The sequence below is a fragment of the Vanacampus margaritifer genome, chromosome 10, assembly GCF_051991255.1.
Source record: "Vanacampus margaritifer isolate UIUO_Vmar chromosome 10, RoL_Vmar_1.0, whole genome shotgun sequence".
NCBI lineage: Eukaryota > Metazoa > Chordata > Actinopteri > Syngnathiformes > Syngnathidae > Vanacampus > Vanacampus margaritifer.
The window spans coordinates 23,744,395-23,762,479 of NC_135441.1; the positions used below are offsets into that span (position 1 = coordinate 23,744,395).

The 18,085-nt window shown below is 35.5% G+C and overlaps 1 protein-coding gene across 1 annotated transcript in view; it reads left to right on the forward strand.

Annotated features, from left to right (window-relative positions):
* The window catches only part of cfap100 (cilia and flagella associated protein 100), a 50,945-nt gene that overhangs the window by 23,008 nt on the left and 9,852 nt on the right, over positions 1–18,085 (forward strand). Inside the window, exons 3-15 of the mRNA XM_077578512.1 lie at positions 745–836; positions 995–1,063; positions 2,664–2,768; positions 14,925–15,037; positions 15,108–15,217; positions 15,307–15,484; positions 15,560–15,624; positions 15,774–15,937; positions 17,021–17,101; positions 17,191–17,372; positions 17,588–17,645; positions 17,716–17,743; positions 17,808–17,962. Coding sequence (XP_077434638.1) covers positions 14,968–15,037; positions 15,108–15,217; positions 15,307–15,484; positions 15,560–15,624; positions 15,774–15,937; positions 17,021–17,101; positions 17,191–17,372; positions 17,588–17,645; positions 17,716–17,743; positions 17,808–17,962 — 1,091 coding nt within the window. The 5' untranslated portion in view covers positions 745–836; positions 995–1,063; positions 2,664–2,768; positions 14,925–14,967. The remainder of the gene's footprint in view (positions 1–744; positions 837–994; positions 1,064–2,663; positions 2,769–14,924; positions 15,038–15,107; positions 15,218–15,306; positions 15,485–15,559; positions 15,625–15,773; positions 15,938–17,020; positions 17,102–17,190; positions 17,373–17,587; positions 17,646–17,715; positions 17,744–17,807; positions 17,963–18,085) is intronic.

The following is an 18,085-nucleotide window of genomic DNA, read 5'->3' on the forward strand; positions in this document are numbered from 1 at the left end:
GACCCCCCCCTGCTGCTTTTCATATTACGCGTTCTCCCCTCGGAGTTATTTGCGCAACTTCATCCTGGCGTAAAAGGCGCCTGGGGAAAATCAGATACATCTCTTGTACGTTATGTCATTTCAAAAGGTTCGAGTATTACTATTAAGCATTTTCTTTACACTAGTGTGTTTTATGCACCCCCCCACAAATCTAAACACGGTATTCTAATTAATGGGGTAGATGCCACGGACTTCCGACTTCCGGGTTTTACACATCAGCGCCGTGTTCCAACGCTCGCACCCCCCACCCCTCATCGGCGTGAGGGCGTCTCAGCTATCTGAAATGCTTCGGACACTGAGACAGACACTACACACTCGCAGCCTCGCACCCGTGGAGGAAGTACTGGGGATGCGGCCCAAGCTTCGCAAACCGGAAACGGAAACAAAACTGATGGTTGGAAACTCGGAAGTCCCGCCTCCTCTTTGGCATATAGTCCATTTTGCGTTTGTAGAACATGAATAAAGATGCAAAATTTCACGGGTGGCCATTTTGCCACTTGCTGTCCACAGAAAATGACGTCACAGTTAGTCAGGTAGCGACCAATCAGGCTCAGCTTTGTGAACATCACATGACCTGTACAGCGCAGGCCTCCTGGATGATTACAATTATTTAGCAACTTCTGAAGCAAATTGTGTGGACTTAGATAATTTGGACTGTACTGTAGCTTTTGTAACACATTTTCTGTATTCTACGTACGTCTGCAGTCAGTCCGGCCGCCTGGTGATTGTTCGTTGAGGAGTTGCAGGCCTGCTGGATTCCAAATTGTACGTTGAGCGGCAGAGTGGGATTCAAATGGGTCAGTCTTGTCGCAATACACACACACACACAAACGCACAGGTAATGGAAGTGGGACAAGCCACATGCTGCTTCACAGATTTCTCTGCACCTGGGGGGGGGGGTGGTCGTGGGGTCTGTGTAAAATGTTATAATGCATATGTGTGTGTGGTTCTCTAGATGAGGTTAATTCTGCAGTATGAAAAGACTTATTGTAAGCGCGTACGCCGAAGAAGCTGCGCAATCGTGGTAAGTGGAGGAAGCATCTGCTGGATTTCTTACATGCGAAGAACACACATTTCCCAATTCCCTGCGCAGCCACCCACCCCAGTCCACCCACAACACACGAGAACAAGGCGGCACTGTGGGGGATGAGTAATACGCATGTGCTTTCTGGGAGAAGGCTTTCATCCGAGCCTGTTTATTTCTTCTTTATTATTATTATTATTTTTTAATACATTTGATGATTGCAACTTTGAATGGAAAATGACTTTGTTTTTATTATTGTCCAAAAAAATAGATTAAATTATTTTGTGTTATTGCAGTGCAATTTCTTAACATGACGCAAACCAATGATTTAAAGTGGTCTTAAATTCAATTGGCGTCATTAATTAATGCAAATGATCAGTTTTATCTAAAACCTTTTTCTTGATGTTAACCATTTTTTTTTTAATGTTGCAGCAAGCAATTTTTTTAGAGTCATCTCAAAGTTGGAAAGGTGTCATAACTTTAAATGAGAACAGAAATATTTTTTTTCAAATAATTGAATAAATTAAAAACACCAAATCTGTATGGAGATTTGAGTGACTACAATTAGTGAATTTTGAAAAAAAAAGACACTTGTTTAAGTACATTTAGTAAAATTATCATTTATTTATATTAATTTATACATGTTGTATTATTTGAAGTTACATTTACTTTTTAACATAGATAGATAGACAGACAGATGGACCGACAGAGAGAGAGAGAGAGAGAGAGAGAGAGAGAGAGAGAGAGAGAGAGAGAGAGAGAGAGAGAGAGAGAGAGAGAGAGAGAGAGAGAGAGAGAGAGAGAGAGAGAGAGAGAGAGAGAGAGAGAGAGAGAGAGAGAGAGAGAGAGAGAGAGAGAGAGAGAGAGAGAGAGAGAAAGAAAGATGGCTCAATAGCTTGATAACTAACTCAATAGCTAGCTTGATAAATAGCTATCCATCTAGCTAGCTAGCTAGCTAGCTAGCTAGATAGTGTTGGAATGAAGGATTCTTACCATTTGCGTGTTCATGCCGTTGATTAATAAAACATACCATGAGATCAGTGAATTCAGGCATTTTCTTTACATTTATGCACAAAATCGTGGACAGGAGAAATAGCAGCCACCCGCGCCATCTTGTCTCTCTCACTGTGAAGTTTCCCCGCTCCGCCTGTGGGTAATATTCCCTTTGTCCTAAAACGTTACCTCCCAGAGTCACATGACTACGCCCCCATTTGTCACAATGATGTCTCAATACAGTTGGTCAACCATGCCCCCTCCCATCTGTCCTGTAGGAGAATCAACACCCTTTAAACGTTTGAATTGTCACACAAAACTATACTGAGTAAATCAAAGCAATTTTGTCCGATTCTAAATAGTTATAACTAAATCAAAACCAGTTATAATTAAATTGAAACTTGAATATTTCCTTCAATAGATAGATACTTTATTGTGTTTGTGGAGCTAGCTAGGGAACGAGAAAGATACATTTCTTGAAACTCTTCCTACTTTGTAAACTGCACTCCCTGCAGCACAAATAACGGCTACGATAACCTAGTTTTTTTTCCTTCTGTGTGTGTGTGTGTGTGTGTGTGTGTGTGTGTGTGTGTGTGTGTGTGTGAAGGAGGAAGGTAGAATGCAGCAAGCCAAGGCGGCGTAATGCACGGGGTTGAGGGGGCCGTGCTTTAAAGGGTCATCGAATTATCCTATCGGCTCCGTGGAAGGCCTGGTGATGACACACAAACTTTTTTCTCTCTTTTTCTGCTCGTCCTCTCTCTCACATACTCACACGCACAATCCACACACTCTCCTACTGCTAGTGTATTAGACTCGTTAACAGTTGCAGTGTAGTGCATCGAAAGGTTTCATTAAAAGGGCAGAAAACATCAAACAGTCAAATTAGACATTTGCTGGCTAATGAGTTGTTGTCACACGCTGTAGAGAAAAAAATGTTTGGAAGCTTTAAAATAAGTTAACCTCTAATATGAATCATTTAAATTTATACAAACTCATAATTTCTTTTTCTTTTTCTTTTTTTTCTTCTTCTTAGAGAGCTCAGTATTGTTCATTCGGTAATTTTACCGATTTGACATGTCATCATCATTGCTCTCCTTTTTTTTTTTGTGTATTTTTTTTTTTTTGGTGGGGGAATATGTATATGTGCGTGCGTGCATTCATTAGTTCACCTAAAACCTATAAAAAATAAAAAATAACACTTCCAGCCAGAGTCGCGAGGCCGTCAGGAAACAAACTCATAATTTCAATGACAAATCACTTATTGACAGTTGGCAACATTTGGTATGCATTTACCAATGTTGGAATTTGGCGTTCCAAAATTGTATCAAAAAAGTACAACAAATATTAGAACTGGTCTTGAATCTGTTTTTGTTTTTGTCCACCAGTGAACATCAGTGTTGAAAATGAAAGCATTAAAGATGAGAATCAGCCCACGGTGGGTATCAAATGGACAGATGGTGCATCTAATCACCTGCCAGGTGGATTTTTGCGCCTGCCCTATGCTCGTTACAAAGGACGCCTCCAAGGTGGTCTTGAGTGGAAAACCATCTAGTGCAGGTAGACAATAGACAGGAATAATGTAACGTACTCGCCAGGTCGTCATTTGAGTTTTGGTCTGACGAGAGCGCTTATGTCATCTGTATTTTGATTGCATTTGGGTGGTAAATTTGAACTTTCTCATAATATGGTTTTGTTTTGATTCAAAAGGGGTTCTATGTTGTGAACGTCACCAATATATGCAAATCCGAAATACACCAGGCAATATGATATTATGAGATTGTGCGCATGTATCAAGAATCTTGTGGCCTCTCTTACTGAGGTAGAGTCATTTCCTCACAAATATAACCCTTGTCACTCCAAAAGAAATGAAAAAGAGTCAAACGTTTACTGAGGGCGTCGTAGGGAAAGATATGAATGGCTTCAGCCTGCAAAATAATCGCGTGTCCCCTGAAGTCCAACAGCCCTGGATTTCTACCGTCCCAACTTCCAAGTTTAGAACTTGGCCTCATTCGAAGGGTTAGTTTGGTTTGGGAAGCAATTTTCCACTTTACCGGACTGAGTGAAATACGTGACAAATGACATCATCACCGCCTTAGAATTAATTAATTAATTAAATATTTGTAGCAGAAAATAGAATATGATGATACAGTAAATATCATTATGCATGGATTTGGAAATGATTTACTTTCCCCAAAAAAAAAAAACTTGGTTTGCTTCGTTTTGTTCTGGAAATTGTTAATTTAATTAACAAAAGTAGGAAGCATTTTCATCTGCACAAGAGCACATCTGTTGTAAACAGTGGCTTCTTAATCCCCATCAACACAGACATAAAGGAAGCAGTCACACATTTATATGTTAATCCGTGTGACAATTTACAGTAGAATCCGTAGGGGACGCGGCTGGCGGCAGATGCACGATGAAACATGCCTCGGAAGATGCTGAGAAAATGTTTCCTCTCCATCGAAAGCAGTATGTGTAAAAGTTTTGGGATGTCTGATCTTTTCGAGATCGAAACTCTAAATCATCGACACGTACTTGGCTTTGACTTGTGCTCAACTTCCCGCGCTCTTCTCCACAGCAGGCCGGAGTCGACCCCCTCCGGCAGCAGCAGATGCAGCCTGGAGACTTCGCTGATCTGTTTTTTGCTGAGCCATGACAGTTGCGGCAGAAAACGCGGTGATGAAAGTTCCCTTTTTAATGCCATTTACACCTTGGCAGATGTTTGAGTAGAAACGGAAAACAGGCCGGCGTAGCTTGCAGCAATTTAGCAGCAGTATAGCCTGGAGGGCAGGCTTTACCTCACCATAAGAGAGTCCACCAAACTGGGGGGAAAAAAAAAAGCTTCGAACTCAGAGAATCAGGCTAATGACCAATCCGTTTTGTTTGTGTTTGTTTACATTTTTTAAGTAATTATTCGCCAAATATTCCGTAATTAATCACGATTAATAAAATTTTTTACTACTATGTTCTACAAAGCTTGTAACATATTTACTTGTGTCAGAATACTATTTTTACATATAATGTACCAATAACTATTATTAGTATCCATAGACATCTTGGTTATTAATTAATTGGGTTATTGATTAACTTATTCACTGCCATTGACGACTATAGACGTCAAAATCATTTGAACTATTTCTATTAGTTTAACATTTTTTTCCCACTTTTCTTGAAAAAAATATGAAAACCTAGAGAAAAACATAGTACATTTAGAACAGATATAAAATTTGTGATTAATTGTGAGTTAATTATTGAAGTCATACAATTAATAACAATTAAAAAATAATAATCGCCTGACGCGATTTAAAAAAAGAAAAGATTATTAAAAATTAGGGGTGTCAGGCAATTAAGATTTTTTAATTGTAATTCATTGTATGACTTCAATAATTAACTCACAATTAATCACAAATTTTATATCTGTTCTAAATGTACAATAAAAAAATGTAGGCTTTTATACTCTTGTTAACAAAAGTGAAAAAATAGAAATATTTCAAATACATTTTTGACGTCTATAGCCGTCAATGGCAGTAATTGAGTTAATAACCGCTCCAGAGTTATATTTGCACCACTTGCACACTTTACCTCCCCATAAGAGAGTCCACCAAACTGGGGAAAAAAAAAAAGCTTCAAACTCAGAGAATCAGGCTAATGACCAATCCGTTTTGTTTGTGTTTGTTTACATTTTTTAAAGTAATTATTCGCCAAATATTCCGTAATTAATCGCGATTAATAACATTTTTTACTACTATGTTCTACAAAGCTTGTAACATATTTACTTGTGTCAGAATACTATTTTGACATATAATGTACCAATAACTATTATTAGTATCCATAGACATCTTGATTATTAATTAATTGGGTTATTGATTAACTCATTCACTGCCATTGACGGCTATAGACGTCAAAATCGTTTGAACTATTTCTATTAGTTTAACATTTTTTTCCCACTTTTCTTAACAAAAATATGAAAACCTAGAAAAAAATATTGTACATTTAGAACAGATATAAAATGTGTGATTAATTGTGAGTTAATTATTGAAGTCATACAATTAATTACAATTAAAAAATAATAATCGCCTGATGCGATTTAAAAAAAGAAAAGATTATTAAAAATTAGGGGTGTCAGGCAATTAAGATTTTTTAATTGTAATTCATTGTATGACTTCAATAATTAACTCACAATTAATCACAAATTTTATATCTGTTCTAAATGTACAATAAAAAAATGTAGGCTTTTATACTCTTGTTAACAAAAGTGAAAAAATAGAAATATTTCAAATACATTTTTGACGTCTATAGCCGTCAATGGCAGTAATTGAGTTAATAACCGCTCCAGAGTTATATTTGCACCACTTGCACACTTTACCTCCCCATAAGAGAGTCCACCAAACTGGGGGGGGGGAGGGGGGAAGCTTCAAACTCAGAGAATCAGGCTAATGACCAATCCATTTTGTTTGTGTTTGTTTACATTTTTTAAGTAATTATTCGCCAAATATTCCGTAATTAATCGCGATTAATAACATTTTTTACTACTATGTTCTACAAAGCTTGTAACATATTTACTTGTGTCAGAATACTATTTTGACATATAATGTACCAATAACTATTATTAGTATCCATAGACATCTTGATTATTAATTAATTGGGTTATTGATTAACTTATTCACTGCCATTGACGGCTATAGACGTCAAAATCATTTGAACTATTTCTATTAGTTTAACATTTTTTTCCCACTTTTCTTAACAAAAATATGAAAACCTAGAAAAAAATATTGTACATTTAGAACAGATATAAAATGTGTGATTAATTGTGAGTTAATTATTGAAGTCATACAATTAATAACAATTAAAAAATAATAATCGCCTGACGCGATTTAAAAAAAGAAAAGATTATTAAAAATTAGGGGTGTCAGGCAATTAAGATTTTTTACTTGTAATTAATTGTATGACTTCAATAATTAACTCACAATTAATCACAAATTGTATATCTGTTCTAAATGTATAATAAAAAAATGTAGGTTTTTATACTCTTGTTAACAAAAGTGAAAAAATATAAATATTTCAAATACATTTTTGACGTCTATAGCCGTCAATGGCAGTAATTGAGGTAATAACCGCTCCAGAGTTATATTTGCACCACTTGCACACTTTACCTCCCCATAAGAGAGTCCACCAAACTGGGGAAAAAAAAAAAGCTTCAAACTCAGAGAATCAGGCTAATGACCAATCCGTTTTGTTTGTGTTTGTTTACATTTTTTAAGTAATTATTCGCCAAATATTCCGTAATTAATCGCGATTAATAACATTTTTTACTACTATGTTCTACAAAGCTTGTAACATATTTACTTGCGTCAGAATACTATTTTGACATGTAATGTACCAATAGCTATTATTAGTATTTATAGACATCTTGGTTATTAATTAATTAATTGGGTTATTGATTAACTCATTCACTGCCATTGACGGCTATAGACGTCAAAATCATATGAATATTTCTATTAGTTTAACATTTTTTTCCCACTTTTCTTAACAAAAATATGAAAACCTAGAAAAAAAATATTGTATATTTAGAACAGATATAACATTTGTGATTAATCTTGAGTTAACTATTAAAGCCATGCAATTAATTACAATTTAAAAAAATTAATCATCTGATGCGATTAAAAAAAAAAGAAAAGATTATTAAAAAATTTGGCGTGTCAGGCAATTGAAATTTTTAATCATAATTGAATCGCATGACTTCACTAGTTAACTCACGATTAATCACAAAATTTATATCTGTACTAAATTAACAATTAAAAAAAATCTAGGTGTTCATACTCTTGTTAACAAAAGTAAAAAAAAAAGTTAAATTATTAGAAATATTTCAAATAAATTTTGACGTCTATATCCGTCAATGGCAGTAAATGAGTTAATAACCGCTCCAGAGTTATATTTGCACCACTTGCACACTTTACCTCCCCATAAGAGAGTCCACAAAACTGGAACGCTTCAAATTTAGAGAATCAGGCTAATGACCAATCAGTTTTGTTTGTCTGTGTTTACATTTTTTAAAGTAATTAATCGCCAAATATTCCATAATTAATTGCGATTAATCGCAATTTAATCACTTTTTTTTTTACTACTATGTTCTGCACAGCTTGTAACATATTTACTTGAGTAAAATATTGGAATTGACTTAAAATAATCAAATATATTATATATGAAACTGTTCTGTTAGCATTTTTTTTTTTTATCTTTGGAAAAAAAGAGAAGCTGTTGGGGGAAAAAACGATGTAAACAGACTCAGCTTTACAGGCATCGCATATTCTTCTCAAAACTAGTATCTGGTATCCATAGACATTATTATATTTGCACCGAGTGTTCCGTCCACTTGCACACTTCACAAAGCTGGGAACGCTGCATTGATTGCACGGTGTTGCGATGCAGGGCTCAATTTACGTTCCTCATCGCGGAAATCGAATTTGGACCTACGGAAGCTCTCAGTTTCCTGGCCTGATTGCTGGGAAGTTCTCGCTTCGTTTCACCTCTCCATCGAGGCAGTGCTGTATTAATAGCCCCACTTAAAATAGTGTTTATCTCTCAGAGGAGCTCCTCAAGAGAGGACCAATGGCCAAATTTCCACGATGAGATGTAGGCCAGACCCTCACTGGGCTCTGATATCTTACATGGAATCCCTTCACTTTTCAACTACAGTGTTATTAAATAACTGATTTTTTTTTTCTGTTTTGGAGGAACTTTTCCTCCTGCAGCCTAAACTTCCATTCCCTTATTATCCATTTACTTCTGCAGGCCTCATTTGCTCTCAGTGTGCTGGTGTGTTTGTGCGAATGGCAGTTTTTTTCGTTTGTGCGTGAGCGTACAAGCTTCTTCCCCTCCCCGACTTCTTGAGTTGTCCCAATTATGTTGTTCACGAGCAGACATGTTTTCCCTGAAGACATTTGCGTTTTCAAGGTGCTAATGAATCATGACTACACTTCCTTCCATATCTGTGATGAAAATAAGTTGGCATCAGGTCAAATGCTGATCTACAGGAAAATTTGTGGGGCAGTATTTGGAACATTTTGTTGTTTTATTGCATTTGGCTGTGCAATTAATCAAAATTCAATTTCAACACTACACAATTACAAAATCAGCATAATCATAAAAAAAGAAAAGAAAAAAGATTGATACTAATTTTCGAGGTGTTTACATTTATACAGTTGCACCTTTTTTAAATTGTAAAATAACAAATTTTATATTTTTGTTTTACCCAAAAGGAACTTGCATAATTATAGTGTTTCAAAGAACTTTATTTTTCTTAATATTTTTTTAATTATTTTTTTACATTAAAACATTTTCCTTTTTTTTTTTAAAAAAAAACATAAATAAATAAATATATATTATTCTAAATATACATTATTATAAGTTCTGTTTGGTCCAAAAGGAACTTACATAATTATCATGTTTCTATTTTTTTAATTGGTCCTAATATTTAAAAAAAAATACATAAAAAAATACAAAAGCACAGTGCACAAGCTGCATTCCAACTAAATATATATTATTATAAATATATATTATTATAAATATATATTATTATAAATTAGGTTTGGTCCAAAGGAACTTACATAATTATAGTATTTACATTTTTTTATTGGTCTTAATATTTTTAAATGCGTAAACACTTCCTTATGTTGTACCAAAAATAAATCATTGCTTGAATAATCGTGATTTCTACTATTGCCAAAATAATTGTGATTATTATTTTCTCACATTTTCAACATATTAGCAGTAGAGGTCCCTATTTGTCTACAACCTCTCCCGGTTCATATGATCTCTATCTGGATACATCATGACCATAATGTCATTATCATATTGAGGCATTAGCCTCGAAAACTAGCGGTGCACTCACTGTAAATACATTCCCATGTGGGGTTTCCATTTCACATTCCACATTCCGCACAATTGCGATCTTCTCCTCGTCGTATTATGTCATACAGTAATTGCTCCAGCATTCAAATTGTCTTTTCAGAAAATGAGTTCGGTAACTAAAATGCAAAATGCATGACAATGTAACCCCCTAAAAAGTCAAATTATGCTTAAACCTGTTGTACTGTCAAGTCGCATGTGCTGCCTAACTGTCAGAAAGGAGCGAAAGAAAAGGAGACAATTCTCAGTGGTGTAAAACAGAAGCTGAAAAGAATGTAACCCAAATCGCTTTTTTTTTTTTTTTTTGGTCCCTTGAGTGGTGAAGCACTTCAAGCAACAAGGACTTGCTTGCAATTGTCATCTGATTAAAACCTAATCTATTTTTACATCTTGAGGCAGTCAAAGTCCTCTTTCAAATGGAGTAAAAAAAGAAAGAAAAAAGTATTCAATTGAACTGATGAAGTTGTTTGATACGTTTAAAAAAAAAAAAAATCTCCAAAACATGTTTCGTCAACATTTCAAGGAAAATATGTTTTCATGGTAATATGATTATTGAATTCAGAAGACAGTAAACTGTCATAGATGATAGTCGCCCCAGAGGTCCCCAGTTTAACGGCACGTCAGCATCAAACTGTCTTTTTTTTTTTTTAGTTAAAAAACAAAATCATAGAGTTGTCACAAAAAAAGGAGCTTCCAGAGTTAATGGCTTCGGATTTAGGCTGATTAATGGGTTTAAATGAAGTAAATTTGTAGGCCAAGGTGAAAGAACTCATTATCTTTCATCATTAGAGGTTTAGTCAAAGATGTAGATCCCGAGTTCTTGCGGTCTCAATGGCAATTAACGTTTCCAAGGTGGAGAAATCAACTCATTTAAAAAAAAAAAAAAAATGGATAGATGAATATTTCCCATCACGCTCATTTTTCCAGTTAAACGTTTCTATTTTGTCACCCACTTGTCCAACATTTTCTCCCATCCAGACAAGCACGCATCTGTCAGTTGAAAATAATTTTAATTATGTGAGGATTAATTCTGGTGGGATGAAAGCCACCAGGCACAGACGGAATCCTCATAACATGCGGCATTGACTGACCATTTCAAATGGAGAGTTAAATGGAAAAGTTTGCCTTAGCTTTGACTTTTTTGGGTCAATGAAAAAAAAAGAAGTGAGTTTTTGTAGATATACTAACTTGAGAATGCATTTTCTATTTGAGACTTAAAACATAAAATGAAGAAAGGGGTATTATAGTGCAAATATTATACAAATTGATGAAATGCTAACATGCTCACACATTTGATATTTACTTGACATTTACTGAATTAATACTAACTGATGCTAACATTCCAGCATGAGGTATGCTAACATCAAACAAAATAACAACCAGAGTACCAAAGGAGGCAAGTCAGGTCCTCAAGAAGTCCCTCCCAGAATCACATGATATCTCAATACAGTTGACCAACTGCCCCCCACCCCTCTTTGTCCCAAGATGGAAAACAGGTAATCAGGTAAGGGTCGACGTTGCTTACAGAAGAGACAGAGAGAGAGACTCTGAGGAGCCGTCTTATAAACAAAGGGTCTAATTAACACATTCGCTTTCCCCCATTTATACTCTGTAGGAGAGAACAAAGAGAACCAACCCCCTCACATCATTTGAATTCTCACACAAAACTATACTGAGTAAATCAAAGCAATTTTGTCCAATTCTAAATAGTTATAACTAAATCAAATAATAATAATAATAATTAAATTGAAACAGAATATTTACTTCAATATGCTAACACCACAAAATAGCAAAGTAGCGCTAAGGCAGACCCAAAAGGATTTTATATCCTGTCTTCAATTCATTCCGGCCGATCAATTAGAATTGATTGAATGCTAGCCTGAGTAACAAAAGCACTAAAGCTAATTGATAAGAATTTTACATCTTACCTTATATAGGTACGAATTGACGTGGGAAAATTGGTGAAAAGCTAACATGCTAACATACAGCAAAATAGTAGTCTAGTAATATTTTTTAACATATTGCAAGATACTGTAGCAACCTGAGTTAGCAAAAGTGCTAAGGCAGATCGATTTTAAGTTCTTTATTTAATGAGAATTGATCAAATGTTAACACGGATGGATTAGGTGTGCCACCAAGAAATCACCAAGATACTCAGACACATTGATTTTCCTGTATTGCTTTTATGCACAAAATATTTATTCTGATTTCACTGATGATATAAAACGTACTTAATTGTTTACATGGAAATTACTCAAATGGCATTCATATTATCCGCTCATTATGAAATAATCACAACATTTGGATTTTTGCAGCTACATCCTGTGCTACTCGTTGCTCTCCTAATGGGAAGTTGTTACATGAAATTAATTGGACTTTTTGTGTTCAAACACTTCAATTTGACAAATTCTGTTCATACTAGTTTGAAGGGATTGGAATGGCATCTCACTTTCTTTGGTAAATGTCAAAACTGACAATTGAATTTGTTCCCAGTAAATTCTTATTCACAAGGCATTCGCTTCTGAGCACCCTATATTTAGTAGTCGTTCCAATTCCCAATTCACAGTGCAATAATTAATTCCATTAAATGGCATATGAGTGTATGCTACCAATTATAATCAATTGTGCATATTCATTACATTTCAGAGCTTTGACAGACAACATTTTATGGAGTATTATGGTGATTAATTACTATTTATATGCTTGAGTAGATTGCTAGGACTCATAGATTTTATTTATTTATTTATTTATTTTAAATCAGGCTAGTAAAGGTGTGGTGGTTTTCGGAGCATAATCTCTGCCACAACAAACAGTAAGGATATATCTACAAAGCTAAAAATGATACTGCATGCCAAATCCCCTTCTTCTTCCTCCTCCTCCTCCTCCTCCTCGTCTTCACCGTGAGGTCTCACAGCCCTCAATGCAATCAGGTCAAGTGACGAAATGAATTTGATGCTCAAATATGCTGAACAAGGAGAGAAACACTTTTATTTCAAATGGCTGTCACCGTGTCACATTATTGGTTAGAAAAAAAATGAGTTTAACTCAAGGTTCACTATTAGCTGCCACGGCAAAAGCTCAGCTAATAGAACTGTCAATCGGAAAAACTTTTGCAGCGGTTTTGAGAGAAACCGCGAAAGAAAGAACTTAAAAAAAATAGCTGTGTAGAGAACTGCACATTCAATATTTGCATCCATTCATCCATTTTCTATACCATAAAAATGGATGAATGAAATGTAATTTTCTATTTAACTAAATCTAGGAGGCCTTCCTTCAAATGTGAACATATTACAATCCTTGTCTCCTTACGCAACTTGACCTTTTGAGGGCCAACACTCCCCCGTGAGTTTGCGCTATTTTAACCTGGGATTTCCTACGAGTGTTGTGTGTAGGCTACTTTTTTTTCCCTCAGCTGAGATGTGCAGGGTCATGCGTGGATGCGTGGGAGGAACAGGACGCTGTTCTGTTCTATGTATATCCACTCATGCGCAGTATTCAATATCACAAATCAGAGGACTCTAACCACAGCAGATTATGAATATTTCTCATTTCATGTTGGTCCGTACGGAAGCGTATTGCATTCACTTGAAAAAAAAAAAGTCCTGTTTTTCTGACAAATTTTTTGGGGGGATTTTTTTCTGTTTTTTTAAATAATTAAAAAAATAAATAATTTATTTTCAGTTTAAAAAAAAAAAATCCCTCTGTTTTTCTGAATCATTTTTTTCCTTGTTTTTTTTTATATAATTTTTTTCCAGTTTTTTTTTTTTACAATTTTTTTCCCCCCTGTTTTTCGGAATATTTTTTTCTCCTGTTTTTCTGAATAATTTTTTTTCAGCCTGTTTTTCTGAATATTTTTTGGGACAAAAATTGCATATGATTGCATAATTATTCAGAAAAAGAGAAAGAAAAAAAATACTCAAAAAAACAAAGCAACCCCAAAAAATTAGTCAGAAAAACAGGAGGTTTTTTTTTCCCAAGTGAATGCAATAAACTTCCGTAATAATCCATGCCTGTCATTAATTAAAAAAAAAAAACATTTAGTAGAAGGCGTTGTATGCAATCAAAATCACAAGAATCTAGTTCCTGTTGTCCAGGGACTGTTGAATCCACTTGATGAGTATTTACCGCCATCTGGCGGTTACTTAATGTAGTTGCACACAAATTAATCTGCTGGATTTTAATTTCAAATGTCTCCCCCCACAATAAAAAAAAAAAAAAGACCACATCATTAAAAATAAAACGCATAATGTGTGTTTTTGTTTGTTTTAAACTCTATACCATGCACTTTACGTGTGAAGACTAGCGAAATTTAACAGTAAATCCCGGGTGACAGTTACCATGACAACAGTACACAGAAGAGGTTCGAAGCGTGGCTCGTGTACTTTATTCATGGGCTTCTTGTTCTTTTGTCTTGCGGCTGAAGTTAAGGAATTCCTTCGGCGTCATTGTTTAGTAGGTTGGTGTAAAAATTATTCTGAAGCAATGTTGTACGCATTGTTGAATAGTTTGAGGATTGTGTTGTAATGTGTGATGTAATGCTAACGTGTAGCTACGTCATCTAAAATTGGACCAAGACACCGTTATGTGCAGTAATTGAATATGTTGATGAATTAGTCAATATTCCTTGTCACACATTTTTACCTGTAAAACTAAGATGAAAAGATACATTTCTGGAATTCATTTTTTCTGTTTTTATAGTTAAAAAAAAACAATATTAGTAGTAGTAGTAGCATAAATAAATATAATATTTAATATAAATAAATATTTCCATATACCCTCGTTCTTGAATGATAAGGAGAGAAAAAATAACAGTATTGTAAACACTTGAGAAGTACCTTTATAATGTTTAAGATGTCTTTACAAAATAAGTCAATAACATTAATGACAACGATGTATGCATCCTTAGTATTGCCTGGGCTTCCCATGGTGGGATATAATAATGTTTTTGGTCACTGCGCAGAAAGAACTCGTAGCCTACATCAGCAACAGCAGAAGATCCAGAGATGTCCTCAGACAGTCTCTTATCAAAACAGAAAGGAGTCACCAAATCCGGCAACGCGGGTACAATAGCGTGTATGTGTCATTTCTCATTTGATACAAATATTGAATTTGATTGTTGACATTTTCTTCACTGTATCTGTAGATGTTAGGAGGAGAAGGATGAGGAGGGAAACACCCGAGAGTCAGTTGAACTCACCAGACGGGAAAAGCATTCTTCTACAAAGTTTGTTTGAAAAAGATGATGGACAAAATGTGTGTTTGTTCGTATATTATTTATATACGTATATTCTATTCTATCCATTGTTCCTTATCTTGATCTCCATGCTCCAATTTATGAAAAGACAAATCACGCTGCCCGAATGATGGCGGAGCAGAGAAAAGCGCTTTTCAAGCAGCTGAAGGAGGAGGAGGAAGAAGAACAAGATGAAGTGAAAATGCAGAAGCAAGCCAAAAGTAAGCCAACGCTCCAAACACAAACAACCGCAAGACGCGGGCTGAAGACTGCTTTGTTGAAACAAAGTAAGCGAGAACTCGTCTACAACTTCACAAAACTGCCATTTGACCTCATTTACATATTGACTGATTTATTCCTAGAACACGTCGTGAGAGAATGTAAACATGACTTAATCTCCATGGAGCGTCAGAAGGCCGTGTTGGAGGTAAATAACGGCAGGAATCACACTCACGGTTTCATCAACTTGCAGCAATAGGAATGGTCGCCATTCCGAGGTTTCACTGGCCCCGCCCACTTTGCCTTCATGTGCGGCCAATCACCTCTAACCATCCCTCCACCTCCCCACCTCCTCAGATATCGCTGATGACAAAGAGGTCGGAGATTTGCAAGATGGACAAGGCCATTGCGAAAGAGGAGAGGCAGCTGAAGGAGTTGGAGAAGACCATCGAGAAGGACAATCAGAGCTTTGCAGAGTTCCTGAGGGAAAATGAGAAAAAGTCGTTGGAGGCCCAAACATTGTAAAAGCCACCTAGATAGACACTACTCACAAAATGTTAGGATTAGAAATATATTTAAAGCCACTGAACGTAGGATATCCCATTTCGAACCGCTACTGCCACCTGCTGACGAAAAATGAAACTGCACACACCGTTCTTCACAGACACACCACGCACATTGCGTCACACATCCCCACATAAGGCGCGGGAAATTCTAACCCCAATCCAGTCTGAAAACTATTGGCCAGAGGCTTGCAGGGGTACCCATTGTAAACAGCTAGGGTGTTAATCTACTAATTAGAAGGCATTTCACTCATAAATGGTCAAATAAAAAGCTTATTGTAAAGTTATTTTTGGGAAAAAAGTTTGCTTGAAGTATACTCAAAATTAGGAGAGTATACTTCCAGGTGACTTTTCTTGTACTTTTTGAAAGTATACTCCACCAAGTAAATGCTAACTCATTCACTGCCATTGACGGTTATAGACTTCATAAATTCATTTTTAACAATTTCTATTAGTTTAACATTTTCCCCCCCCACTTTTGTTAACAAGAGTATGAAAACCTAGAATCTTTTTTTTGTACATTCGGAACAGATATCAAATTTGTGATTAATCGTGAGTTAACTAGTGAAGTCATGCGATTAATTACGATTAAAATCCTGGCGCCCCTAATTTAAAATAATATTTTCTTTAAAAAAAAATAATAATAATAATAATTTTAATTATTTATTTTAAAAAAATTAAAGAAAAGATTATTAAGAATTAGGGGCATCGGGCGATTACAATTTGTAATTGTAATTAATCGCATGACTTCACTAGTTAACTCACGATTAATCACAAATTTGATATCTGTTCTAATACAATAAAAAAATTCAAAGTGTACTAAAATGTTCCAATTTAGTCCCAACGAGTTTACTTTAAGTACAAGAATAATTACTCTTGAAAAATAAACGTAGGTATACTTAAGTATACTCTGTTATGTACTTAAAGTATACTACTTTTTGGTAAGGGTTAGGAGGAACGTAAAATGCATTATAACCGTTACAGGTGAACTGAAATTGACTCCTGATTACTAAAATTCCTTGTCGTTGTTTCTATTGTCAGTTTTGAACGAGAGGCAAAGTCCAAACAGGAGAAAACTGCTGAGATCCAGAAGTTGACTTCTGAAATATCAACGATAAGAAAGTACTACTTTTCTATTGTGCTGATAACTTTCTGTCGTGACTATGGTCATGTGATCACATTTGGCTCTAAATCAAGTCTTGTCTTATTAGTGAAGTTGCCAACTATGAAGAAATCCTCCAAAAGTACAAGAGATACAGAGAGCTTCTCTTCAAGTTGTCTCCTCCAGAGTGGCGGGAGGCCCACAGGGCAAAACTTCTCAACAAAGTCCAAGTGGATACAAACATCGAGGATGAGCAGAACAAGGAGTTAGAGGACTCAACATTCAAGCAAGGTATTAATAATAATAATTAAAAATATATATTTATAATGCCCTTTTACATCGCAAAATCATTTTTGGATTTGTTTTTATAAAATAAATAAATAAGTACTGAACAAGATGCTCTGAACTATGCAACCAAAGTTCAATAAAATGGACTATACTACAAGAACATCATTATTACTTTTATTTCGTGTTTTGTTATGATTTTTGTTTTATTGCACACACAGAACTGAAGAGCAACATTGCGGTTGCCCAGGCCAGACAATCCTCTGCAGAGTGCGCCAGGTCTTCACCACACATCATTACTACATATACTGACTATTCATGACATTTTTTTTTCTTTGTGCCATTTTAGGGCCACAAGTGACAGTTCAGAGTATGAGGTCAGTTTTATTGAAATTCACTGTGACTTGCTGTTTCCTGACTTGCAACGTTGCATCCGCGCAGGACGATCCAGAGTTGTACTTCACCGATCCCAAGCAACTTCTTGAGCTGATGACAGAGCTAACTGAGCAGAACTTATCCTTGATCAAGAACTCGACCAGGGCTGAGGAGACACTGGAGGAGCTCAAACAGTCCATGGAGGACATCAGGAAGAGGACGTAAGAAACAGCTATCTGGTTGTCGGTCTGGAAATGTTCTCATTGATTTGCATCTTTCACAATTTAAAAAATGATCCAGGTGATCATTTCTGTGACGGCTAACAGTCTAGCCAGTCTCTTTAC